General features: G+C 34.7%; 3 protein-coding genes across 3 annotated transcripts; 1 reads left to right on the forward strand and 2 right to left on the reverse strand.

Moving 5' to 3' along the window:
* Positions 1–56: 56 nt before the first annotated feature.
* LOC126736104 (mitochondrial nicotinamide adenine dinucleotide transporter SLC25A51-like) lies at positions 57–878 on the reverse strand. The gene has a single exon (XM_050440356.1). It carries the CDS (start codon positions 876–878, stop codon positions 57–59), a length of 822 nt encoding a protein of 273 aa, XP_050296313.1.
* Positions 879–1,988: 1,110 nt separating this feature from the next.
* Positions 1,989–24,698, forward strand: LOC126734615 (cytochrome b-c1 complex subunit 2, mitochondrial). The gene is made up of 7 exons (XM_050438314.1): positions 1,989–2,156; positions 2,250–2,386; positions 8,520–8,826; positions 8,882–9,141; positions 15,352–15,472; positions 15,531–15,905; positions 24,504–24,698. The coding sequence occupies exons 1-7, from the start codon at positions 2,112–2,114 to the stop codon at positions 24,585–24,587; spliced, it is 1,329 nt and encodes a 442-aa protein (XP_050294271.1). The 5' UTR covers positions 1,989–2,111; the 3' UTR covers positions 24,588–24,698.
* On the reverse strand, positions 24,672–25,892 carry LOC126734625 (syntaxin-8). Its single transcript, XM_050438324.1, has 5 exons — positions 25,696–25,892; positions 25,441–25,635; positions 25,166–25,380; positions 25,015–25,107; positions 24,672–24,959 (listed from the first exon to the last, which is right to left on the reverse strand). Exons 1-5 carry the CDS (start codon positions 25,725–25,727, stop codon positions 24,799–24,801), a joined length of 696 nt encoding a protein of 231 aa, XP_050294281.1. The 5' UTR covers positions 25,728–25,892; the 3' UTR covers positions 24,672–24,798.
* Positions 25,893–26,347: the final 455 nt, after the last annotated feature.

Raw genomic sequence — 26,347 nt, forward strand, 5'->3', positions numbered from 1 at the left:
AAAAAATTGTTTCTACACATATTTCGCCCTCCATAAAATTTATTAATAAATCCTTGTTACAAATGTCTTTTAAAAAACTCATAAGAGGTATTGGCGATCCCCCAGGCGACTATCGAACGCACCACGTTCATCCCTATACCCCTATAAAAGTTCCTAAAGCCTCTTCCTCGATCCTTATAAATTTCCGTGACACTTTGAGGCACCGATACGAACCTCCCGCCGATCCTTTTCTGCATCCGGGCCTTCACTACTTTAATCGGGTAAAACAGGGTGGTCATCATCAGGCCAACCCCCGCCCCCACCAAGAAATTTTGGAAGTTCTCCTGTAGCTTGTGCTCGTGGCATTTGACCAGTCCGGAGAGCTCATCGCGCATTAAAAAAAAGAAAGTGTTATGGAACACGTCTCTTGTGAGTATCGCCGAGTATCCCCGATATAATTCCTTGGGGCCGTAGTCCCTTACAAGAATAAATAGGGCGTGTCCCATATTCTTGAACTTGCTGTGATTCTTGGAGTCTATGAGGAGAAGCATGACCCTTTCCAGAGGGCATAAAAATGATTCCGTCACTCCGGAGATTGCGCTAGATGCCACTTTTTCATCGTACATGGAGAGTTTTAATGGATGGAGGGCCATCTCGGCCGTTTTATACACGCCGAACATCACGGAGAGTTCGGTGCTTCGCTGGATGATCGGGGGGCCGATTCCTCGGTAAAGGTAACGCAGCCCTTCTTGTCTCACCTCCCACAAGGCCACTTGGAAGCTGCTCTGGGTTAATATTTGACGATATATTAATTTTGTAAAAGGATAAGTCACATTTATGGACACGAAAGCGGAGAGGACACCTGCGGAGAACTCTTTGATGCGCGGGTCCAGAACCATAGATCATCGTTTTGGGGTACAAGTATAACTGGAATTTATTTTCATGGGATTTAGGCTGTTAGTAAACATGCATTTTTTGACTTTATATGATGTCAGGGCAATTTAGGTTAACTGGTTTATCGACCAGAGATAACCTAAATGTTTCCTGATATTTTAATATTTACTGGAACATTGGCTTAAGTGTACTGAACTGTTTTGTCTTGAATATTATGTAAATGTCTTTAGATGTAACAGAACAAATGCGATCCATGGCGAAAATACTCTGAATTTTCTATGAGATTTTGTAAAAAAATTAATATGTATATCGTTGGTCTTTATAGATTTCCAGCTACAAGCTTTCAAGTATTTTTAATTAAACTCGGTAATTTTGTCCAGCATCTCGATGAATGCGAAAGTTTGACTTTAATGTAGATTTCCTTGAACCTTCCGGAAAAGATTCAAAGGCGTTACAGAATTCATTTATCTCATTTAATATCAAATAACACAATAATAGTCCCACTAGGATTACTGCTAGGTCGTCTTCTAGACTTGATTATCTTTGTTCAAACCTACATACAGCTGTAGATTGTAAAGTATAGTTATAGTGCGGATCTCTCAGATCACGAGGCAGTTATTGCGTCTGTACCTTAGATTCTTGTTGATTGTCTCTAAAAGGGATATATATAGGTTTCTAACTAGAAAGCTAACTGAAGACCCTGTAACAGAAGCCCCAGGGAGGGACCTATATCCAATATTTGCTTTATCATAAAGAGGCCTATAATTCAAAACACATTGGAGCAAAAACTCAACATTACATTCTCCCTGCTGATTACGTAATTCAATTTTTTTAATACAAGGAAATACAATAAAAATACAAGCACACACAACCCGACAAATATATTAACAAAATAATAATAAAAATCAAAATCGGTGAATCACTTAAAAACTAACTACTAAGCGCATGGGCTATATGTTCAAACCTTAAATTTATAAATGAACCTTAAATTTATAGTGAACGGCTGTTAGTATGCCGAATTTACACTTGACGTCGAACTTGGCTCGCGGATTGATTATGAATGCACCTTAATATGACCTTAGTAACGACATTAATGACATTAATGACGACATTAATGACGTTTGTAAATGTCAACTTTTGACAGTGATAGCTGTGAAAAGTTCCAATCTGGGATATCTATAACATTCCCAATACTTTTCCCAATTACATAATATAAAATTAAAAGGAACTTGGAAGCGATGGCAACAAATATTGCGAAAAAATCCCTCTTCCGAGCCATCGGGGTAAGTCGCTTAGTGATTTTCGTACGAGTCAGTCAAGAAAAAAAAAACAAACTTGATTCCCATTGGGTGATTATTACATAAACTTTTTTGTAGACCCGGGGATACGCTCAACTGGCCCCAGTGAGCGGTACAACGAATTACGATTTAAAAATCAACACTTTACCGAATAAACTGGTGGTTGTCTCCGCGGAAAATGAATCACCCATTGCCAGAGTGTCCATAATATTTAGGTAAAATTAAACATAACCTCTAATGGATAATCCGTCACATAACATCACCCCAGGATTATACTGTTGTATGTGCCCTGAAACCATTAACTTGTTAACAAACAAATGTGACATAGACTTATTAATTGCTTCTATTATTTATTTATTTATCAAACATTGTCTAATAGGAAATTCCCAATAATAGTAATAATAACTTATGCTTGAGAGACCAAAAAGTAATTAGGGTAATAACACTAGTAGTCAACCACTTTGGCGCACTTGACTTTTGCTTGTGTTGTTTTATATACTGTTAATTAATAAAATCTTCGTAGTCGACCGAGGAAATCCAGTAGTCGGACGGCCATCTTCCTAGTAGTCGACCAGGAAGATCGAGTACTAGACGCCGATCTTCCAATAGTCAACCTAATGTAATTGTTCGAAAATAATATGCTAGTATTAATCTTTTTATTATTTTTATTGTTTAAAATCATAAAAAAATTCTTTGGTATGGTAAAGTTGGTACTTTACTTAACTTAAAATGCATTCTAAAACTAATAGATAGGTAGGTATACAAATTATCAGTAAAACTTTTGAACAGGGTATTCATATTTAAAACTTACAGAATACAATGACGACAAATAAAATATTTTCCTATAATGTCTCCATATAAATTTTCACTAAAAATTGAGCATTTCAAGTGGTACCATTGAGTACACTTATCACATCCGATATTCTTTGGATCGTTTTCTTCGATGTCTTCAATTTCTTCTATCAGTCATTGTTCTCAAAAGCATTTGTCTCCTGTTGAATTTCTTGAGAGAGGAGAGGATCTGAAGCATAGTCTAGTGCAATTTGTGAAACCTGCGTATCTTGAAATAATGGCATTACGGCATCATCGCTTAAAGTATCTTTAATTTCTGATAAATTAAAACTTTGTGGTTGCTCTAACTCTTGAAGAACGAGGTTACCCACTGTATCATTATCATATAATTGGCCATCATTTAATAAAGCAAAAGGTGGTAGGCCATCCCAAGGTTCATGCTCAGGTTGATGAGAATCTGTAGGTTGAACTGTCGGTATCACATTTGAAATTTTATTGTTGTAAAGGGTTTGCGCTTTAGATAATTCTTCAAAAATAATCTCTACTCTAACACCACGCTCCTCTAAATTATTCTGAACACTTTTGATTGTATCCTCAGTGATCTTATATACATCAGTCGCAGGTCGGGAGATTTCTTCTGGTTCTACAGTTCTTTCCAAATCTTCAAGTATATTTTGGACACATTTAGAATAGTCAACCATATTTGGATCGAAAGGAAAAAGGCCACATTTACGGAAACCGTTCTTAATTGTTTGCGGCAAGTTGTCCTTTTCTAAAACGTTTTTTAAAAGTGGACAAAACTTCAGAAACTTCAAAAAAAGTCAGATTTCAGTGGTTTGAAAACACTGACATCGCACGGCTGCATAATTATGGGTAGCATTCGGTGGCAGCGCATAAAGAATTATTCCATTTGCTGAACAGAACTGACTTAAGCTTAAAGTTAAATGGCTTTTATGGCCGTCAATGAAAAACAAAACAGGTTTCTTAACCTCATGGGATATTAACCAGGGATTCAGGGAGTTCGCCACATACTCGTAAAACACTTCTGAGCGCATCCATCCGGTTTCGCTCAATCCTAGACACCAAGATGGATCCATACTGTCTCGAACATCCTTTGGTGGCCATACATAGGGAAAGACCACACAAGGATATGTGATGTCGCCACTCGCAGACACCACAAGCAACACCGTCAATGCTTCCTTTTCTTTCCCCTTGACTACTTGATAAACGTTTTTATATCCTCTCGGAGCTACAATTTTCCCAGACTTGGGGCACAACGTGAAACTCATTTCATCTCCATTCAAAATCCTGGCGGAGTCTAACAGGATATCCTCGGCATCTTCACTCTTTAAATATTCTTTTAACTCGCGAAACCATTTCCTGATACTCTCTTCAGTAAGCACTGCACGTCCTTGTGATAAGTTTTCAGCATTTCTTTCCGTCAGCTCCGGATTACGCCTCAAGAAAGCTTTATACCACTTTTTTCCGGGACGCCCGTTTACGAAGGGAATTTTTTTTGAGTCATTTTTTTTGACATTATAATCTTCTGAACTGTGTTTAGTATGTCATCCATCTTTCGTGGAAACCCACACTTCGATAAATTTATACACCATTGAACTATAGCCTTTTCCTCAGCTACGCTTAGAGCAGGCGGGGGGCCCATTTTTCTAGGTTTTTCGACGACTCTTCCCCTTAATTTGTCTAGCATAGTAGTTTTTGGCACACCATATATCTGACTAGCTTTTCGCACACTCAGTTTATTTTCTCTTATTTGAAAAATAGCCTCTTGTAAGGATTCCTCCCAGTATTGGACGTTTGTATGGGACGTTTACCGCCTTTTTAATGTATTTTTTCTGCTCTGATGCTCTGTTTACTTTCACCATTTTCTGAAAAAAAATTTTAAAAACCAAGATAAAAAAAAACTTCATTAATAATGTAATAAACTTAAAACAATCAGACAGTAGTAATAAACACGGTCGACTTCTACAAAACGAAAATCCTATAGTCGACCCACCTTAATATAAAATGTTTAAAAGCGGTCGACAACTGGTAAAATGACAAAGAATTACTGATAAGTTATTAAAAAAATATAGCTGTTAATTTTCTATTCATTTTTATTCTTCGGTTTTTTGCAGATTTTTGTATATCCAGAAGTCGACCTCCTAAAATTAATCGTATTTAGACTAGTTTTTTAATTTTTTTCGTTAAAAATGTGAAAAAATGCTAATATTTATTAATCACAAGTGGATGTACCAACTCTATTTCAACAGATTCGTTCCGATTGGTCAAATTTGGCGCGAAACTATCTGATTGCTGGAGTAACGGCGCGCGTTTTACAATATATAATATTAACCTATTTATTATCAAATATATCATGAAGTGGCCGACTACTGGAGCTGGTCGACTTTAGGGTACTCTATCCTATACAAAACAGATAAACTTAAAAAAATAACTAAAAACTATATATTTTAGGTGGCTTAAATTAATAGTCTAAAAATTAATATTATTTAAAAACAATCAATATCCCAAGCTCACCACTCCAGAATATATTAGAGACTTAAGAAAATTAAAAGTTGGGATGGGTATTCTCAAGACAAAATTGAACTGGCCTTCTTTTTAAAAATTTAATACACCTAAAAGGTCGGAGCATCAATTTTATTGCAGTAGAGTTTAAATAGAAAAAGTTATCTGCTTAGTATAACACAATGTTTAAGGAATAAAAAGTGAAATCTCTGAAGAAGCAAGCTATGATCACAGCCTCTTGGGGGGTAAAAACCGTCAGCTTTGAAGGTTAAATATTTATGTTGTACCTACTCGAGCCTGTAATATGTACCTCATAGTTAGTGATTTTGCACTTTTTAATGTTAAGAGGCAGTTTATTTATATGCAAAGTTACCATCCTAATGTAGATCTAAAAGAAATCTATTATTTTTATTTGGGACACTTTTTGATAAAAGGGAGCGTTCACACAGTGTTAACTTTTTTAACACATGGTATATATTTCTTTACCGAGTAGTTTGTAGGCAATACCATTGTATCTAATTACCATTAGCTTTTGTAAAACTGAATGTAACATATCATCGTTGAAATACTAATACCTCGTAAACCACAAAAAATCAAATTTTTGTTTTTGGTGGCATTGGTTAGCGTAAACCGAATTCTACAACTCTGTTAATACATTGCATACAACAAAAATTTTACTTGGTGAATATTTAGGATTTCTAATACCTCTTACAGTAAATGGCCATATTTTTGTAGGCAATATCTCTTAACCCACAGTCAGGAATATTTCGAATATATCATATCCCACAAATGACTGTTACTAAATGATTAGGTTAATACCTCGTAACGCGCTTTAGTCGTGGTTAAGACTTGTTGAAGTAAAGTTCTCAAAGATTCAGGATTGGATAAAAAAAGGAGATCTTGGTATGACTACTTCTTTTAGAGCAGATAAAGATGCTGACAAAGAATACCTTAAAGAATTTTTTGACAAGTTGCCTAAATTATCATCACATTATGCTCGTTCCAGTTCTACAAACTTGTATTTAGAAACCACTGTTGAAAGCTTAACTCACCTCTTTAATTTGTATAAGGAAACCTGTAATAAAGATAACAGATCAGTCCTATCTAAAACGGTCTTCAATAGTATGTTCCATTCTTAAAATTTGTCATTATATCCCATTAAAAAGGACAAGTGTGACTTATGCACTAAACATGAAGTAGGGCAACTTTCAGATGAAGAATGGAGTGTTCATAGACCCAAAAAGGATGGGGCTCGGGATGAGAAGAACAAAGACAAAGAGGAAGCAAACACTAATGAAATAGGACGCGAACAGTTGATTTGCAAGCAGTTAAAGTATGTCCATTCGTTCAAGCCAGTGCCATTTTTTTTAAGCTTAAACTATGCTGTCATAATTTTACTGTTTATGATACAGTTTCTCATCAGGCAACTTGCTTTTGGTTCACAGAAACTGATGCTGATATGACAGCATCAACATTTGTGACCTGTTTGCTGAAATATTTGGATATAAAATGTCAAAATGAATCTGGTCCAATTATAATCTACAGTGATGGATGCACATACCAAAATTGGAACAGCATTATGTCAAATGCTTTACTCAATTATGCTGTGATTAATAATGTGGAGATTGTTCAGAAATTTTTAGAAGTTGGGCATACACAGATGGAATGCGACTCCGTCCACAGCTGTATTGAAAGAAAAATAAAAGGAAAAGACATATACTTACCCAGTGATTATTTGCGCATTTCAAAAGAAGCAAGATCTAAGCCAGCCCCTTATGATGTTGTGTGTATGGAGTATACAGATTTTAAAGACTTTACTCCAAAAAGATTTCATAGATATAATTCTATCAGACCAGGAAAAGTATGTTGTTTCTTAACTATATTAATATCATTAAGTTTATTAATTAAAATTATGTTTTTTGCGTAAGGTTGTAAATGATTCGTAGTAACAGACATCAAAGCACTCAGATATTTGCCTAATGAAAAAATTTATTACAAACTTGATTTTGAGTTACTTATTATATTGGGTATTACGTCACTTATAGCAAAAATCAATTTAGAAATTTTTTATCTCACACGCTCAAAAATTGAAAAGAAGAAGAAAATAGACTTATTCACATATTTAAAAGAAATATGAACTTAAATCTGTAACGATACCGTTCCATATACTTAATTTAAGTTCAATAAGTTTTAAATACAATAATTTACTTGAGGTATAATAGATTTTTATGTACCTAGGAGCTGAGGTTCAATCTATTAATCTCTGAGCTCGTTTCTTCTTTTCAATATCCTACCTAACTTTGTTATGAATATTACAATTAAAAAACGATAAAAAACAACAAGAAGACCTACTTTTTTTAAAAAATACTAAATTTGAACCAAATAATACGTGATAAGTCTATGTTCTTCTTCTTTTCAATTTTTGAGCGTGTGAGATAAAAAATTTCTAAATTGATTTTTGCTATAAGTGACGTAATACCCAATATAATAAGTAACTCATTATGAATTCGTCACAACAATACAGATTTTACTTAAACTTGATTTTAATGCCAACTGGAAAGAGCTTCCACAGAGACCAAAAAAGGTGTTAGATGTTGTGGAGTGGCCAGTCATGTATAATGAGAAGAGAAAAATAAAGAAACAAAAGTGGCAACACCTGCAAGCTTTAAAATCCGTTATACCCAGAGACTGCCACAGTTTTTATGACAATTTAGCATACAGTGAAGTTTAATATTTTCATACCATTGTAAATTAGGCCTAGTTATTAATAAAAAATACGTGTATTTGTTCCTAACAAAGTGTTTTGTCTACAAAGGGTAAACTGTGTATCCCACTCCACTATGCCGCGAAAAATGTTTATATAAATAAAATTAGTAAAAAACTTATCTAAAAAAATATTCAATATCTAAGTTAAATACTTTAAATAAAAAATAGTTTTTTTCATCTCCTGAAAAATGTCATTTGTGGGTTTACGAGGTATTAGTACTTCAACGACGATATTATACTTCAACACAGATAACATGTTGATTGTAGGGCCGGAGCAAGAAATGAAACAAATGACAACTTGGGTGCCAGTCACGTTATAAGAGTGGCAGCTGGTCTGTCTACAAGAAATTGCTCCCAGTTTGCTATCACTCGTAATATCCAGCAACTTGGTGCTAACTTGACTGCCACCTCTGACCGTGAAACCATTTCTTACACTTTGGAGGGAACCAGAAACGCTGTGGAGGCGGCTTTGCCTTTTTTGACTGAGGTTGCCACCCAGCAAGTGTTTAAACCTTGGGAAGTGGCCGAGCTGGCCAGTAGACTTAGGTTGGAGCTGGCTATAAGACCCTTACAGGTATTATGAGTGTTCTTATACATCTAGTGTGATTTATTATAATAATAATATTTAGTTGAGGGCTGTGGATTTGTTGCATAAAGCAGCGTTCCGTACTGGCCTGGGCAACTCTCTGTTTGTGCCCAAATTCCAGATTGGGAAAATGTCTTCTGAAACTTTACAACATTATGTGACCAGCAATTTCACTTCTGGCAGGGGTGCTGTGGTCGGTTTGGGTTTGGAGCCTTCTAAAGTGCAACATTTAGCTCAGACTTTGAGTTTGGACACTAGTGACGGAATTAACAATACCAGCCCTTATAAAGGCGGTGAAATCAGGTGAGTTTATTAGTATTAAAATGGGTTATTTATATTAAAGAGAGTGTTGTGCAAAAAACTGTTTTAAAGCCTGAACGTACGTGTTCGATTTTGGTTCTTGGGTTTGGTTTGGGCATATCTGTGTTACAATTGAGAATTTTCAAAATAATGTCATTTTTGGGTGGTGGTATCAAAGGGAATGACTTATGATGTAATTAATTTTTGTCAAGTGGGGAGCTTTTAAGTACAATTTTAAGAAGAAGTACAAAATGGCAAAAAGAACGTTGTACAGAGTGGCCTACTTAAAATGCGAGGTACTGTATCTCAGAACGTACTTATCGCAGAGGCTTATGGTAAAAAATATTATTACTAAAACGGCCAAGAGAAATACCTGGAAAATATTTTTAAATTTCTAAAATGACCGCTAGAGATTGGTCAAAAAATTAAGACAGACGTTGCCATTTGTTGGAATATACAGGATTCAGGACGCAATGAAAACACCAAGATTAATTTATGTAAGCTATTTATTTAAAGATCGAAATTAATCGATAAAAGGTAATGATTATAAAACGGGCTCCGCGAGACAACTATTTTGCATCCCTCGGAGTCAAAATAAACACACTATCCCTTCGAAACCATAGAGTTCACAGATAACAAATTTACAGAAAGTTCTGGAACATATTTAACTCCTTGTATGTCCATTTCTCTGCCATCTTGCTCTAGTTTCACGACACTTTTACCGGTACCACTGACACACAGTTTCGAGTCATTTGCCACAATTATTTCCTGTCCTGAGTGCAAATCGGTAATGTCCTTTAGTAGACCACGATTCCCTGTCATGTGAGATGACGCGCCACTGTCCACGTACCATGACGGGCCATTCATATTAACACCCAGAGCAGCAGCAAATAAACTCTTCCCTCCTCGATGATCCTTATTTTTGGTACGATTTGAGGATTGAGCCGGGTCCTTTTTATTTTGAGCAGGACATTGATTTTTATAATGTCCTTTCTGCTTACAGCTCCTGCACCATGGGGGTTTCTTAAATTTCCTGGAAACTAAAGCACTGTCCCCGTTTAGTTTGCCATTTTGCCACTTTTTGTCCTGAAGTAATTTGGTCTTTACAAAGTCCGAGGTTATATCTACACCCGAATTTTCAAGGGCCATAACCATAGGCTCGTACTCTTCAGTCAGCCCCTGCAACATTATAACTCCTAAGAATTCATTATCCAATGGTTTCCCAATGGAGATCAGTTGCTGGGAAAGAGCCATTACTTCATTTACGTAGCTCTCCATGGTGCTAAAGTCTTCTAGCCTTTTTGAGCATAAACTTCGGAGCAGTCTAAGTCTTCGATGGAACCCTTTGTCTTCAAACGCTTTTTCAAGGGCACTCCATGCATCCTTAGCGTTTTCGGCTTGTATCACGTGCGGAAACGTCGACATATCCAGAGAAAGGATTATTTTTGACAAGGCTTTCTCCTCACGTCGCGCTTTAGCCGCACTATCAGCATCCGCAGCCCATTCTCCAGTAACACAGTTCCAAAGACCGTCTAACTTTAATAATGCACTCATTTGGAACTTGCACACCGAATAATTTTCACGCCCTTTTAGTTTATCAACTGCCGAACCGATTATTGTACTTTCGTTACTCGCCATTATAGTTTTTAACGACGCAACGGCACGACTTAACTAACAAACTTAAAAATAAACCAAATCGAGTGTTTTGCGCTCCTGGGCCCATTAGTCTAGACAAATTTCTGGAATATTTATGTTTTTGAAGCATTTCGTATTACTTTTTGGCAAAGAGTGTTTTTTTACTAATTTGACCCCGCTGAATCCAAAAATGCCGGTTGCCAAAGCGAAATCGCAACCAGAAGTGAGATATGCAACATGGCGTCCGAAATGGCCTTAAAACCGTTTTTTTGTCTAAAACTCCCTTGTTTGAGGTTGGGACGCGAACAAAGTGTTTTTTTAATATGTTTTCAGACATATGGAATGCAAAAACACATAAACTAAGCATGTTGGTCAAATATATTTTCTTAAAAGTACATCACAAGCGGTTAAAATTGCACTTTTTGGCTTTTAGCAAACTGTGCAAGTATACTAGGACTAATGTTAACATTTAAAAAAATAATTATTTGTGTAAAAAAAAAACTGTTTTTATTTGTTTAAAAAAAAAGAAATATTTATTGTGTGTCACCAGAGTTTATGCAAGAACGTTTACAAGGAGTGCACAGTTTGAGGCAAGACACATTCGCCCTTCGGCAACTGCAATTTTTTGTATTGCAATGTCCTTTACAATGACAAACTATTATTTCCTCGCACTTCTTTGGAATGGGATCCAGAGTCATTAAAAGAGGGACAACTTGTTCCCTCTGCACAATCCAGCCACAGTCCTGTAGCCTAGGGAGTGACGGTTTGGGGATATGGTCGTTTTCCCAAACACACACCTGTTTTTAAAAATATAGTTTATTTTTATTTTTGTCAATTGTGTTTTTGGTACGCTTACCTGATAGTTGCATCTTTTGATATGCAGACGAAGTGCATCGGTTGTAGAGTGGGCAATCTAACTTTTCGTAGTTATCTTGTCACTTCTAAGTAAGGGTTCTAATCTGTCTCTACAGAAATAGAAAATTGATTTAACGCGTGGTAAATCTAATTGTAAAACCATAAGGCAACCGGATCAAACTTAATCTTGCTCTTGGATTTTTATGACAGTTGTGTCAGTTTGTTTACCTTCAATTATAAAAAGTTACTGGGTTATAATTTATTACAACCAATATATAAATGGTTACACTTGTCACCGTAAATAAACATCAACTTGTGTAATAACACATAAACAAAAACAAAAGAGAGCTTTGTAATAACCTTATGAGTAAATGTACTTAATTCTAATTCATCCACACACCATTTAAACTAATAATGTTAATTACAAAATGATTAAAACAATATATAGTTGAAAACAATTATTATTTGTTTTAGTCCTTAAATTTAACAAAAAGAGAAATTTTAATTATAAGAAATGCACGGGATTTATATTTATTAGTTAATCTAAAACTTCTTAATTTTTCTTAATTGACATATTCATGTTATTTGACATAAACCAAATTTGGGTTTAAATTAACATAAAGTTGACACCAAAATATCTTGAAGAAAAACCGGTTATTTGTTATTTTATACAAGTTTTAACTAATGGAGCCCCATGAAAATACTTTACAGAGTTACCTTGAGTTCTTCAATTAAATATTGGGAATTGGAACAATACCATAAACTAGCTGCCACCAACAATTTAAATTAGACTTGAGCTTTCATTTGTTGTCACTGGATTACAGCATACAAAAACAACAGGTTTTGTTTTCCACCAATACACACATAAATAGGGTATTTATATGGGTAAACTTTAGTTTGGGACAACGAAACGTTTCTGGTCACAGTCGTGAAATTATAAGTTTTATAACGTAAAGCAGAGCTTGATACAAATTAATCTTATAGTAGAGAGTAATTGAGAAAGAGAGAGTTGCGTTGTTAACTTTTTGAGCGATAGAGCGACATTAACCCTAGCAGAGCTAACTTGTGACTACTACAATAAGTATAAGTACAATACTTTCCGCGTCGCAAGAAGCCAAAACAGGTGAATGTAGGTCACTGCGCCTGAAGAAAACCATTTGCACACCCTTCGACCGTGAAATTCACGTGCGCGTGCTGGAGTCTGAAATATTCTATTTATAGACTGGTATTTTATGTTTACATTGGGAATATGCGATTCGACGATTTTTATTTTATGGGGAATTTTTTCTTGTTTGGAAGGTTTTCCAAACAGGTTGTTGGAGGGAGGAATTCTGCCTTTTTGACAGCTCCAAACAAAAAACTCCGGGCATCGTTTGAGCTTGTTATGCTGGGATCCACCTATATAAAAACAGATTTTCTGGGTGTAGTTTATTTTAATCTAGCTGAAAAATCTTGTATGTGCATTCTTTTACCTTATACAGTTTGACGACAAATTTCTCGATGTTTTTAAGGACGTCCTCCTCCAGTGGCCACTGTCCAAGGCGTCCCAGAAGCTCGCAATTTGTCCCACAAAAAGCCTTCCATGCTCCAACTTTTGTAATAGACGCCAACTTTGACGTCGAATCGCAGCCCGTTATTGCGTGGAAGGCAAGAAGATGTGAAACTTGCTCCGGCATAAGCTTCCTGCATATATCATGTACAGGAATGTATTTAGTATCACGTGCAGGACCACTCATTACCCACAAATGCGAGCACTTCATTTTAGCAAAGTGGTAGATAAGAAGAAGCACAACGTCTGTATCTTTCGTCATCACAACAATTTCATCAGCAGTGCTGTGAACGGCATGAAGAACCATGCGCGTGTCAGCTTCTTCGTGTGATGATTTCAGGTAGTTAACATTTCGACTCGCATTTGTAGATTGGACATGTTCTTCCTCGGCAAAGCCCCGGAGGTAACTACTTCAAGATCGTTAAAGTTATGCTTCAGAATTCTCTCGGACAAAAATCTGCATAAGTCAGCCTTGTTTTCGGATAAAAACAAGAAGTTACTTCAGTCCTTTGGCAACGGTACGTTACAGTCTGTAATATTGCTGCGCACAGGAGCACAACCTTTTGATTTTTTTTGTCTGGTTCCACCTTTCACTGATTGTGCACGGTATCTATCAAAGACTATGTGAACTTCTTTATATTTGTATCCATAATATAATATTCTTTTGATGAAGTAGGCAGCATATTCACCAAATGTTTCAACTTGATTTGGACGGCCCAAAGACAAATGCCATGCCAACAATTATGAGAACAGTGCCTGTTTTATCATTTTGAGGCAGATGTTTTGGGCACTCAATCCCTTTTACTAATGACGCTTTTTCAGATGTTTGCACCTAAGCGGATTCACAATAGTTTTATTTTAATTTCGATAACACAGCACAACAGTCACAACACATCCAGACGGTTTAATGCACACTAAAGGTATGCGAACAGACAGAAAGACCGCAGCTCGACGAGCGCGCAGTAATTTCACACGTTGCAGTGCTACCAACCTGCGATGTTGAAAACTAATAAGGTTTATAAATACATGTAGAAACGTTCTGGAGATACCTTGGTTCACAATAAATAAATGTGCGATAGACAACACACACAAAAAATAAATACCAAAAAGAAGAGGAAAAAACATTTTTTTTGTCGTTTTTTTTTTATTAAAAATATGTTTTTATGTGAACTAAGTTTATTCTGTGTTTTTAAATTACTCATGTTATGTCTGAAAACATAAAAAGACCCTTTGGTAGCGTTTCTACCTCGAACAAAGGAGATTTAGCTGAAAAATTCGGTTTTAAGGTCGTTTCGGATGCCATCTTGAATATCTCACTTCCGGTTACGATTTCGCTTTGGCAACCGGCATTTTCGGATTCAGCGGGGTCAAATTAGTAAAAAAACACTCTTTGCCAAAAAGTAATACGAAATGCTTCTAAAACTTTATCAGGGGCCTTTTTTAAATTTTTTGTCTAGACTACATAACCTGTATATTCTAACACCATTTAGGGATTGTTCGAAAAAGTATGGCCCAATAATTCTGCCTCCTAGTATATCACACCACACATTTAAGCTCCAACGACCTTGGTGAACTTCACGCAACCAATGTGGATTTTCTGCAGACACCAGTAATGCATACTGTACAGATTGACGCTACCGTCGCTATTAAAGGTGGCTTCATCGGTCCAAAGAATTTTGAATAAAAATTCTCAATTTTCCCAAATCATATCCAACCTCCGATTGAAGTCTTCATCTTTTAGGATCTGATGCAAAACGACATGATATTGGTGCATTCTAAAATTAAATAAAATTACTAGTAAAAATTAAAATAAATATAAGATAAACTCAAATAAGTCAGTATATTGTGACGGTCATTTAAACATACCTCTTTCAAATATTTTGGACCGTTGTTCGCGATATTCCAAACTTAAGAAATAATGATACATTCAAGGAAATCCTCATGAGGATTTCTTTTTGTAGTTAATATTTTCTTGGGTTCTTCCAATTCATTGCCGTTGTATTGTAAAATTTAAGGTATATTTATGTTTTTATTAATTATTTGTTTAATCTTAAAAAATCGCCCAAATCTTAAAAGCCGCTGTATTAAATAATAATGGACCCAAGTGTTTCTCACAAACTTGAGTCGAAAAAGAAAATTTACAGATAAATTTATTTTCAAAATTCGTTATTTAGGTCAGACAAGGGCGGAGACTTTGCATTTGTCGCCATTGCCGGAGAAGGAGCCAGTATTAAAAACACGAAAGAAGCCCTGGCGGTATCTGTGCTCCAAAAAGTGCTCGGAGGCGGTCCTAAAGTAAAAATCAATTCGAATAACTCAATACTTCTCTCCTCTATTGTCTCGTTAATTACAGATCAAGTGGAGCGCCCTCGATAACGGTTTACTAAACCGTTCAATCGCAGGCAGTACGATCGAAGGATTCGCCTCGCAAGGCATCAACGCCAACTACTCGGACACCGGATTGGTGGGCGTCCTACTGGCCGCCCCCGCCCGCTCCGCCGGCAAACTAGTCGAAGGAGCGGTGAAAGTTTTAAAAGGCGGCAACGTGACCGACGCGGACGTTTCCCGCGGTAAAAATCAACTGAAGGCCGAACTGTTACTCGAGATGGAGAGCGGCCGTAAGGCCGCCCAGGTTATTGGAAATCAGGCGGTTTTGACCGGGGCCGCCCTTTCCCCGTGCGAGTTGTCCGCCTGCGTCGATTCGGTTTCTACTAGTGACGTGCGTGCCGTAAGTTCATTTTTTTTTTAAATTTTATTGTGTGTAAATGTTAAGTTGGAAAAATTGTATTTGGCCATCGGGTTAAAAAGCATTATAGCGGAGAGTAAAGTTCAGAAGAAAGTAAGAGAGTAATTTAGGAGCAGACTTGCAAAATGCGGTTTGCTCAAAATTGTACATTTTCAGGAAACATCAAAAACTGGTGCTACGAATCGGTCCTACTTACCGAGTTAGGACTTTTACCAAAAAATTAGGAAAATTTAGGATAAGTAAATACTAGAATGGCAGACTAGAAGAAGCAAAAGTAACTTTGGTATTTTAGAAAAACATATGGACAAAATGCTATTTGCATGTCTAAAGTGGACAAAATGCCTTTTGATTGTCATTTGGAAAAACTTTTTGGGTAAAATTACCACCAAAAAATGAAGAACCATTTTCTTTAAGCAGTTTTTTTATTTTTTAACAAACTCAAATGAAATTAACATCTTCGCTATCGTTACAGTCACAGTCCTCACTTTCTTCAACATTGGTTTCAACCTCACACTGGCCTTCTAAAATTGGAACTAACAACTATCTACTTTTTTTCCCTTTATTTTATGACCCAAACCTAATTCCTGTAATTCTATTTGATCGAATCTTGCTCGTGGTTTTAGGAGTGGTTGAAACTTTTTTGTCTCATCTGAATTGCGATATAGTAACTCAGTTTTCAGCAAAATATTATGGGTGGAACTTTTTTTCTTTAACAAAAGTCTTTGACAAGAATGAATGCCACTTTTCACTTTTTTCAGATGCAGCAAAAGTTTTTTTATGTCAAGTAAATGCCAGTCAGTCCCAAGTTTTTGTACACCACCCACTTTGGTGTAGATATCCCAATATTGATCTGGAGTTTTTATAATACTATGGGACCTTAAGCTTTTTTCAATGCGTCCAAAGATACGATCGGCGGCGAGAATAGTGACCTCTAATTGGAAATATAATTTCTATGTCCCTAAGTTGCTCACATGAAAACGTTTGAAGCCAAAACATTAAAGCATGCACAACATGATTATTTTTATTTTATCCTCCACACCCATCTGCAAAAAAAAGGATCTTCGTCGCATTGTCTGGAAATGTAAGTTTTTTCAAAAAATCGATAAGAGTGGAAGATATCTCAGTGGCCCCTCTACCTGCTTGGTGCTCCGTCCACGTATAGAATACTGGGTCTTTACAATTAAGTTTGGTAATGCAAAAAAACTATATTGACAGCTGTTGGGCGTAAAATGCCACCTGAACAGGGACCTTGGGTAATACCTGAACTTGTTGCAGATCAAAGCAATATAAAATAGCATTGGGATCTTCAACTTTCATTAATTTATGAAATTGTGATGCACGGAATTTATGCACTTTTAGTTCAGTGGATAACTTTTGTTTTTGTGTAGCAATTTGAGACATACCAATTTTGGTTTGTGTTCTAACGCAGTAGCTACAGACATCAGTAGCGGGACTACCGAATCCTATATTAAAGTATTTACTTAACACCCGCCTGAAATATTTGTAATTTACTTTCAGATTGTTTGGTGCTTTTTTGTTATATAATTGCCAAAGTATAGAAATGTTGTATTCTGATGATACATGAATCCGTCGAGACTTTTTTCTTCCATAGTGGCTTTCCTTTCCTTGTAACTGACTAATAAAAGATCTTACAGCATTGAGTTTATCCACAAAATTAAAAGTGCGTCTATCCCCTCCCCTTTTTTCTGTTAAAACTGTTTCCCCACTTTGCACTTTCCCGCAAATGGTATTCACCCTCCTCTGACCAACATTGTAAACAGCCATTATAAACTTCTGATAAAGCTGCAATTTTTGTTGCTTAACGAAAACCTAAAAAAAATTTGGTGAAACATAATAGCGTGGGGATTTCAGCACTTTTAGTTTAACTTACGCAATATTTTACTGCAAAAGAGTGAGGTTTTCCATCAGCCTTGCGATACCTTTTTCGTTTAGGTTTATCTAAAGTAATGTAACTGGCTAAAATTCCATCTTGAACGGTTTTATTGGATTTTCTATAAAAAACTTCCCGAAGTTTAATTACATCTTCTCGACTTACTTGCTGACATTTTAAATTTGAATTATTTTTATGGTTGCAAGCAATATCAAATTGCTCTAAATCGGGATCATGGTTTGAATACCTTAAAATAGTATGAAGTCGTAACAAAAAGAAATAAGTATTAAAAAATAAATTCATACCTCACTTGTTTTTTTCTTTCGCTAGCTGTTAAATTAATTTGTCGTTTCGGCTACCCCGGTCACTATCACCAACAATGTGCTCACCATCTACAGACTCCATTGTGATTTAAACTTCACGAAAAAGTTATGAAAGAAACACAAAATACTTGTACATAAACTAAAACCACACCGACAGAAATTAGGTTATGAAACAAACATGTTTACATCTGGACCAAACGCGATTTGTTTGTCTTGTGGACAAAATACTTTTTGTTTGTCTAAAGGTGATGGACTAAATGCATTTTGCATGTCTAGGGGATTTTCGCAATATATTTTAAATGGTACAAAATTCGATTTGAACGTCCAAAGTGATGTGAAATGATAGAAATTCGGTTAATGTTGCGCCACCTTTAGTTCAAAATGTGAAAATTTGGACAAACTGCAACTCTGCTTCTCAATTGTTGCATGAACATAAGAACGTCTTTTTTGTCATTCAAATTTGTAGTGGCTAGATTTAATAGATTTTATTTATAAGTAGAAGTTAGAAGTCCATTCTTCAAATGGAGTGGCTATAATATAGCGGTAAGGGAAGAGCGGGAAAACTTCTCCACAAATGAAAATGCCAATCTTTTTGTCAAGAGTTCTTTTTGATGAGTTCACTCGTCATCAGACTCCAAAATTTATTTTTTTCTTTTGAGAGAAACACATTAAAATAAACAGTAAGTCAAAATTAAAAGGCACAAGAAAAATTAACGAAATTGCAAATAAAAGTCAAAGTTATACATAACATTTTTATAAAATTATAATAATAAAATTAATAAATAGTAAAAGACGTGACAGCTAGAAAACGCAGTTAAAACTAAGGTTTGTACGCTGAAAGATAAATAATAATAATGCATTTATTTAGCATAATGCTACAAGAAAACAATATAAATCTTGCATGCATGAAGATCTAAAATATTTAATTTTGACATAATTATGGTATAAGTATGCGAAAATTATAATAACAATAATTTATCTTTTACTATCAAATATACACGACATAATTTAATCGTTTTGCTCCACTTTTTTTGCGATATATCAACATTCGATGGTAGTGCTGATGTTGCATCTCATGGTCGGCTCGTGTTGATGTTTCGAGCATTTTTTCGACACATGTTTTCTAGGTCGTCTTTATTGGCTCAGGCTAAACAGGGCACCTCGATTATTTTCCTGGAGACATTTTGGATCGTCCCGGTATTCCATGCGCAATCGCAGCCTCCGGTTTTCCAGGAGTACCTAGTCAAGGAGTCAAGTCACAACCCAACTGTGGAACACGTCGTATAATAAAAGATACTATAAAATAGAATTATTAAAAGGCTATAAATAAAACATAGAAAAAAACAACATTACATATAAAACCCATAGAACATTACCTAAGAACTAATTAATCATACAAAATGATAATAGCAAATTAAAAGTCCTTTAAAACCATTAAAATAGTCACAGTTTAAGGAGATAAATTCAACAAAACAATTATTTTTATAAATCAGTAGGATACAATTTCAGACAATACTCTGACAAACCTTTATTCAGAATACTGTTCAACATTTGTGTAGTGTTGCCTCGATTGACTAGGATGAAATTATTACGGGTTCTGGTATAATAGTCTTGAACATTCATAAAGCAATTAACTCTATCACAAATGTAGGTAGGTAACATTCTATTTTTAATCTTAAATATAAATATAAAAGCATTAAGCATTATTTTTTGCTTTACAGATAATAATTGTGAGACATTTAACATGGTTATCACAGGTGTATATCTATTACGTTTTAGGATTGCGCGCATTGCTCTGTTTTGTATCTGAAATTCGGCCATTTTATAATTGGGTATACTGAACGATAAAGTTGAACAGTATTACAAATGGGGTGCCGCTAACCTATTATAAAGTAATAATTTTGTATACGTTGATAAATTTTTGCCGATTCGAGATACAAAACCAACCTTTTGCGAAAATCTTCTCAATATATAATCACAATGAGCATAGAAGTTCAACTGAGGATCTAATACTATTCCAAGATTCATGTGTTGTTCATACTGTAATTTAACGCCGTTTATATTAATATTAAAATGTTTCACGTTCACCAAACTTAATCTACAGTATTGGCCATAATAGTTGGAACTTTTGAAAATGTATTATATTTTGTGTGCCTTTTAATTAGCATTTTATTTTCTTTTATAAAGTTGTTGTACACGAAAAACTAGTGTTAATTAATTTAAATGTTGCCAAAAATTCAGCCCCAGTAGCAGTTCGGAATAAAAATTTAAAAAAAGCTGGACAAAATACTTGGAACTAAATGATTTTTATTCAAAAACGACATAAAATATAACTTATTGAAACCATAATATTATAATTAATATTTGGTATGGTAACTCTTAGCATTAATTACTGCCTGCATTCTTCTTGGCATCGATTCAATCAAATTTTCAATTATTTGTCTGTCAATGTGAGTCCAGGCTTCAACAAGCTTATGAAATAGTTCATCAGCATTTTTGACTGTTCCAGATGCCCGAATTTTGCGATCCAGATGTTCCCATAAATTTTCAATCGGGTTTAAGTCTGGACTCTGGGCCGCCCACTTTAAAACTGATCTTTTCTTGGTCCAACCATTCTTTTACCAATTTTGACGAATGTTTTGGATCGTTATCATGCTGAAATACAAAATTTACTGGTATAGGCTCAAATGTGTAAGGCTCCATTATATTTCGCAAAATATCCCGATACATAAATCGATCCATTTTCCCCACAATTTTATGTATTGGCCCAGTACCATACCAAGAAAAGCATCCCCATACTATCACATTACCACCTCCATGTTTAACCGTAGGTCGGATAAACTTTTTCTTGAGTCTTTCACCTTTCGATCGTCTTACATGAACTATTCCATCACTGGAAAACAGATTGAACTTAGATTCGTCACTGAATAGCACTTTTTTCCAATCTTGTACAGTCCAGTTAAGATGATCCATTGCAAATTGTAGGCGTAACTTGACATTTTTCTTCCGCAGCAAAGGTTTTTTAGCAGGTCTGTAGCTGTTAAGTCCACCAGAACACAATGGCCTTCTTACCGTTCTTGCAGAGATATTGGAAGGCTCACCTTCATTTAATTTTTGTAAAATTTTGGAGGATGACAAAAATGGGTCATTCTGGGAAATATTTAAAATTCGCCTATCTACACGGGCAGTCGTGGCTTTAGGTCTTCCAGTGCTTTTACCCGGTACCACATTTCCAAATATACGATATTTCTTAATTATCCGTGACACGGTGTTCTTAGGAACGTTTAGTCTTTGAGCAATATTACGCTGCCTAACACCCTGATTGTAAAAATCTAAAATTCTTTGGCGAATGTCGCTGGAATAGGCCTTAAAATCTTTTTTAAAAAGTTCCAAGCATTTTGTCCAGCACAAAAATTTAAAGTATTTCTTATTGTCTGAAACAAGATAAGGTTGAAATTCTGGTACTATTTTTTGTTTACTTATAAATATGTTTATTGATTGGATGTACAAAAATAAAATATAAATTTAAAACATTGGAAAAATTTTAAATTTTTAAAAGTTCCAATTTTATGGCCAATACTGTGTATTTTTTTACTACATACACACAAAATTTAGATTTTAAGACATTAATGCCATGACTATTTCTAAGACTATTTTTACACAGCCATAAAAACACTCTACTCAAGTCATTATTGATATCTTGCTGCATTTGTTCGATATTATTACCAACGACACATATCATTGTATCATCAGCAAATAATGTAATTTTATTATTTTTTACAACTTTGACTATATCATTTATATACAGAATAAACATCAATGGCCCTAGAACAGTCCCCTGTGGTACCCCATATTTCACCAAGATAGATTCAGATACAGCCGACTCATACTTTACTTTTTGTGTCCTGCCTGATAAGTAGGATTTTAACCAATCCAAGGCTAAGTCCTTTATACCCATATTCCCTAATTTATCAATCAAAATATTCCTATCGACAGTCTCAAAAACTCTTCTTAAATCTAAAAATACAGCCAAAACTAGATTATTGTTATCAATTGCACTAACAAACTCATCATAGTCTCGCAAGAATGAGCTGCTCGAAATTCCGATTGACCAGAAACAATTATATTATTCTCATCACAATGTTTCTATAGCTGCCTCTTGGCAATGAGTTCTAATACTTTCTCGTATACTGGCACAGTATTGATTGGTCTAAAACTCGAGTGCTGCTTAGTACCTGAAACTTTTGGTACTGGAACTACCAAAAATCTATTAAAATATAGATTTCTATCAAACTTTGACTCGAACAAAATCTGCTGATTTTATGGCTTTATTAATGTCGAGGATCTCTAAAAGGTCCAACCTTAAACCTTTCTGACAAACGTGAAGAATCTGCGTCCGGTACGAACCTACGTCTAACCTCGACGATATGGTTGGCGAAAGGTGAAGAAGTATTGTTAATTAACTTATTTATGTTATTTTCTCTTAGTTTGGTATGTTTTTTTACTCTAGTTTCAATTCTTTTTCCGCTTTGCCCGATGTAGCACACATTACAGTCAGGATGAGAACATTTGATTGACTGTGATGACCCCCGATCTGTGGGTTGCAGGAATGTTATCTTTGGTATTAACCAGATGCTTAGATACATTATTAGAAGTATGATAGCACACATATAATTGACTGTCTGAGTGTCTCAAAAAAACTTTTGGCAACTTGGCTGGATAATTTGTCGAAATAAGTAATATTTCTATAAATGGAGGCTTCATTATCTTTACATGAGAGTTTTTTATTTAGCGATTTATTGAGGTGTTTAAAATAAATTTTATTAATCACATTGTCAGGTTCAGTCCGTTGTTTTTGGGAATTTGAAATATAGCTTTTAATTCTTTTTGAAAGTCATTTGAAGAAAGAGGAATATTAAAACGTCTGTGAAAAAGTGAATTAAATTCTGCGAATTTTTGGTTGAAAGGATGGTTAGAAGAAAAAAGGATAACATTGTCAGTTGCTGAAGGCTTTCTATAAATTTCAAACTCCAATAAATCTGTATTAGATTTTTTGATCAATGGATCTAAAAAGGGTAGACCACCCTAACTCTCTTTTTCATAGTTAAATTTAATGCACGTATGAACGGAATTAAGATGTTTTAGTCATAGTATATTCTGTAAACTTTGCTAGGGGAGTTACATCCCTTTGAAGTAGTAAAGGTAATTAAATATTGAAGTTTATGGTATTTATGTTGAGTGGAATTCTAAACTTTTAATTCAAGTCACTTTAAACGTCATTAATTTTAATACGTGAAATATTTATATTAATTATAAATATTTGAAAAAGAAATAGACATTCATTATAAAAATTTTCAAATCATAAAGAAAGGTTTAATAACAAAGATACAGGGTGTTAAAGTTAAGAATAATTATTCGTTTACTTATCATAACTTTTAAACTACCAGCTCAATTTTTATTAAATTTCGCATGCAGGTTATTGTAGTGAATTTTCGATTACTGATGAAGCCAATTTTTTAAAAAATTGCTTAACTTACGGAGGGACTTGGTCCTTTTTTGTCTAAAATCTGCGAGGTGATAAAATATTTTTTTATAAGAAGTCAACTGTTAGATTCTCCATTTAATTTGGAAAAAAAAGTTACTCTTGCAAAATTATGATATACAGCACTGTTTTTATAATATATAAAATTTTTATAAAACTCGAAATGCAGATAAATTATACATCCCTTTTACCCGGTTGTCGCAGGTACAGGATGGTCCTGAAATTACATCTCTCAAAATTTTTAATCATCTCCCATGTAGAATAAAGAGACCTAAGACTTTTCCAACTTTTAAGAGGGCTCTTAGGACCATGTTAGCTGACTGTCCTTTTTACTCATTGACAGAGTTCTTTAACTGTAGATTTATTGACCAAATTTGTTTCCTTTCATATCTTTGTAATTTTATACTATTTTTATTAGCATTGTAGTTTTTTTATTGACAATTTCTATACATTGTTATGATGTCAATGGAAATAAATGATTTGATTAATAAGTTTTGAATTCAATAAATCGTTTTTTACTATAAAGTCGAGAATTGGAACAATAACCTCAATCTTATTATTTGATTATGTTTATATTACAAACAACTATGCAATAAGTGAAAAACGAAAACCAAAAAAAAATACTTAAGGCTAAATGGCCCTAGTTATTTAGTGTTTTATTTTGTTGCAAATGTATTCTTAGTTATCACATAATATTTTTCCAAAAAAATATTTAATACACATTCCTTTTGCTTTAAGAAAAACTTAATTTTCAAAAGATTGAGACAATAATTTAACTGTTCTTCTTAAAAATCGTTCTTATATATTTTTTTTTTACTTTCTAGGCTCTCCAAAAGGCAGGCAAGAAGCTCACCATTGCATCAGTAGGAAACCTTTCCAATGTTCCTTATGCCGATGAATTAAAGTAAATAACTAACTCTAGCTTTTCTCTGTAAATTATTAATAAGTTATTTTGTAATATAATTTATGTCCTTCATATTATAACTGGGGCATTTAATAAAGTTTCCTTTTATTGTTCATACACTGTTTTTCCTTTCAAAAAATATAAATACATAATAAAATATTGTAAAGTAGTATATAAATATAATGGTTATTTCTCATACTTTATACCTTAATTGATCAAATTACTGCAACAATTATTATACTAATAAATAAAATTATTATCACAATCCAGTAGGCGCAAGTGTTGTCCTTTCTGTCCACTGTTGCCACTCTACCAGTTTCATTTCTTACTCTTTGGTCCGTCTGATCCACTTGGGTACCAATATCATCAAGAATTTCTAAATAAAAAACAAGAAAACTTGCATAGTTGCAGGTAACTTAATTAAAACTCACCATTATGATAATCCACCTCATTAGTGATAGTGTTCGCAATATCCTTTTGCCTGGAAATGATCTTTGAAAGGTTCTCCAACCCTTTTTCTTGCTCTAAAACCATTCAAGTTTCTTTAGAAAATCAAAATAGCCAATAATACTTAATAAATACCTCCCAACATTTGCTTCTGTTTACTCCTCATATCTCCAATGTTCATATTAGAAGACCCCCCAGCACCCTCCCAATCGGTATTTTGACCCAAAAGACTTCCCCTTTCTTCCATTCTCTTACTAGACAACTGATCGTCAAACAATTTCTGCATCTGGGTTGCTTTCGTCATTAAAACTTCCACTTGCCTTGTTCTTCTTTCAGATTCTGCAAAAGTACTTTTGGAATTTGTTAAGGACCTGCAGAATTATAAAAATATATTCATTCCTAAAGGATACATTGTACTGGTCCCTGAAGACTGATCCAACATCTGTCTTAACTGTACCAATTGTGTGTTGTATTGTTTCAGCCTTAGCCGAATATCAGCAGATATTTGGGCATGTTTGGTGCTCGTTCTGGGGTGTTTTTGCCGTTCGGCGAGCTGGCCCATGATCTCCCTCTGTAGTTTTTCGCATGATTCATGCTCTAAGATCCTTGAAAGTGCATTAGAATTAGTGTAATTTAGGATTTTTGTTAAAAATTCTGTAGCATACCAGGGGTGGTCTTCTATAAAAATGAGGGCCATCGCGTAATTTGTTATTTAAACATTAGTACATAAGCATACGTTAAGTTAAAACTGGAAATTGTGATAATAAAACTTTAGGTTTAGTTTGTGGTTTCTTATTAGTAAGTAAATTAACAGATTTGTTTACATTTTGATGACATATGTCATAGTAGTCTCTAGAGTGTTTGTGGTTAATTAATATCCAATATGCAAGCAGTGTTGCTAGGATTTACTAACTGTCACGCGCCAGTTTTGACAGGACGCAAAAGCTATTAAAAAATTAGCGGGAGTTTCAAATATTGGACAAATGTGGATTTCCTTTTATTCACAGTTTCCTATACCGGGTGCTGCTCTCATTACGCACCATTTTACAGGATTTACAATGCAAAAATAAAGAAATAGAAATTCCTGCTTCCCTAATTGTTTTAGCTAAAAAGTCTATAGGACCTTTTTTGTAGCATCATCTCTACTTTTTCCTGTATAGAATAAATCATTTTAGGAATTTGATACTGTAGTGCTAAAGCCCAGTTTACGCTCACGCTCATGCAAAGGGGAATGGCAGACGATCCCTTTTGGTAATTGGATTTGTTTATGAAATTAATAGTATTAAGAACCAATCAAAACCAATGCTTCTTTTGACT

Source organism: Anthonomus grandis, chromosome 1 (assembly GCF_022605725.1).
Source record: "Anthonomus grandis grandis chromosome 1, icAntGran1.3, whole genome shotgun sequence".
Taxonomy (NCBI): domain Eukaryota; kingdom Metazoa; phylum Arthropoda; class Insecta; order Coleoptera; family Curculionidae; genus Anthonomus; species Anthonomus grandis.